A 2,114-nucleotide genomic window follows, 5' to 3' on the forward strand; every position below is an offset into this window, starting at 1 on the left:
ATAGAATTAAGGAGTTAAATAAATCAGTATATGAAGTGATCTCATTTCTGGTCCCATTCTCTCTTTTTTTTAAAGGTTTTACTCTCGGCTAAACATATCTGGTGCCGAAACCCAGGAACCATAAATAGTATATAATACGTAATAACGGAAACTTTTTTTTTCTTTTTCTCTTACTTATTTTTATTACAAATATTACATACATACCTTCATTGTTTCTAGAGAATACAGCGAAATGGGATGACGCAACATCCTGAACAAGTAGTGACACATTGATGGGAAATTTCCATGATAACTGGAGTGTCATCAAGTTCCAAACATAGATTTCATCTTCGGTTGCACAAACAATTTCACAGAAACTTTCAAATTGACCAAATTCTACAAATCTAAAAAAATTAAAAAAAAAAGAAATTCCATGTAGTATGATTTAGTCAAGTGATGAATAATGGTGAAAGACTATACTAATATTTTTGTACAAGATAAATCTTATTAAACAATTGTAATTTTGAATTTTAAAAGTAATTTTCAACAATTATATAATATCATCTTTAAATAAAAGTATACAAATAATGATTAATCTATTATGATTTAAAAAAGAACCACTATAATCACAACATTTTTATTAATGAAATTTTATAACAAAATTCAGAAAGTGTCTGATTCATAAAATACAGATTGTACCAACTTAATAACAACTGTAAAAATAAATACAACGCAGCAAAGAAGAAAAAAAAGCATTAGTTCAACATCATTTTGAAAATGGTTATAAATTCTATTTTTAAGATTTTAGGATATTAAAAAAAGAAAAAATATTTAGAAGTCACTTAAAATAAAACATAAGATAACTGAAAACAATATTACCATTTGATAGTACTTTTCATTCCTCACAATTCCAATTTTAACAAAAAGTGGGTTAAAATAAATTTTCCTATGGAATCCTTATTTGTTATAAAATTGAATTAATGACAATGTATAATCCCAACATTTTAATTAATGAAAATATATTATCCCAATACATTTTTAGTATGTAGTCCTGTTTTTTTCGTCATAATAACTATTAAATACTCCAGTTTATAATGTAAATCACTAATAAAATATAAAATAAATCACCTAATATGTTTCTCATTCGATGGTGTATTAAGTGTTGCTGTAACTTTTAGTTCAGTCAAGTCCCAAAGCACTAAACAAGCTTCAAAACCAACTCCAACAATTGTTCCATCTTCAGAAAAACTAAGTGGGCCACACTCCTTTTGCCGGTAGAAGCAAGTGTTATCACAGCCCCAAACAACGCCTTTTCCTAAAAAAAAAAAATAAAAAAATAATATACACATATTAACATGGCTTCAACAATTTTTAATAAGAATATTAAAATAAATGAAGATGGGAAAATGTTCAGACCAACTTAAAAAGTAAAGAGAAATAGAGCATATCCAAATCCAAATAGGTTGTCAAAGAAACAATGGACAGAAGCATTTCCTTTATTTTTCATGTTTTAAAAGAAAATCTGTGATCTTCCTTCATAACATGGAGATTCAGCAATGTATACAAAATGTTTGATAGGATAATTAAGAGTTACCTCTTTAAAAGAGTTAAAATTTTAAAAATTGTATTGAAGATTTCTTGGTGCTATAAATTTTAATAATTATAATTATGAGAGATAGTTGAACGTGGATGATAAATGAGGAGAAGATGGTTGGGGGTGCGGTCAATGAAACACAAATAAGTATGATTAACTTATTTTAATGTGCCGACGTTTCGGCTAGAGTTTCTAGCCTTCTTCAGGGCTAAAAAACAAAACAAGATAACAACCACAGTAAGTATAGAAATATAAAAAGAAAGTATAAACAAAATAATTTTACACATACAATGAATAGTTTTACTTACAAAATATAATTAATAAAATGAAGTGATGAGAGAAGCGGGAAATAAAATGTAGACATAGGTAATTGAAAAACCGGGTACAATAACTTACTTAAGGAAATGAAATAAAATTAAAGTTATATAATGCAAAGAAGTATGAACATAATAGTTATTATTAATTTCAGGGCTGGCCATGGGAAATCCTCTAGCTCCTGATCTTTCCAACATTGTTCTTAATGATTTACTCGATTCCGTTA

General features: G+C 27.2%; 1 protein-coding gene across 1 annotated transcript in view; it reads right to left on the minus strand.

Annotated features, from left to right (window-relative positions):
- l(2)05287 (WD repeat-containing protein l(2)05287) overlaps window positions 1-2,114 on the minus strand; it is a 42,176-nt gene that overhangs the window by 26,315 nt on the left and 13,747 nt on the right. Inside the window, exons 10-11 of the mRNA XM_014439074.3 lie at window positions 1,108-1,294; window positions 205-383 (exon numbers count right to left, since the gene is read on the minus strand). Coding sequence (XP_014294560.1) covers window positions 205-383; window positions 1,108-1,294 — 366 coding nt within the window. The remainder of the gene's footprint in view (window positions 1-204; window positions 384-1,107; window positions 1,295-2,114) is intronic.

The sequence above is a fragment of the Halyomorpha halys genome, unplaced genomic scaffold (assembly GCF_000696795.3).
Source record: "Halyomorpha halys isolate HHAL.00 unplaced genomic scaffold, Hhal_1.1 Scaffold74.1, whole genome shotgun sequence".
Classification (NCBI taxonomy): Eukaryota; Metazoa; Arthropoda; class Insecta; order Hemiptera; family Pentatomidae; genus Halyomorpha; species Halyomorpha halys.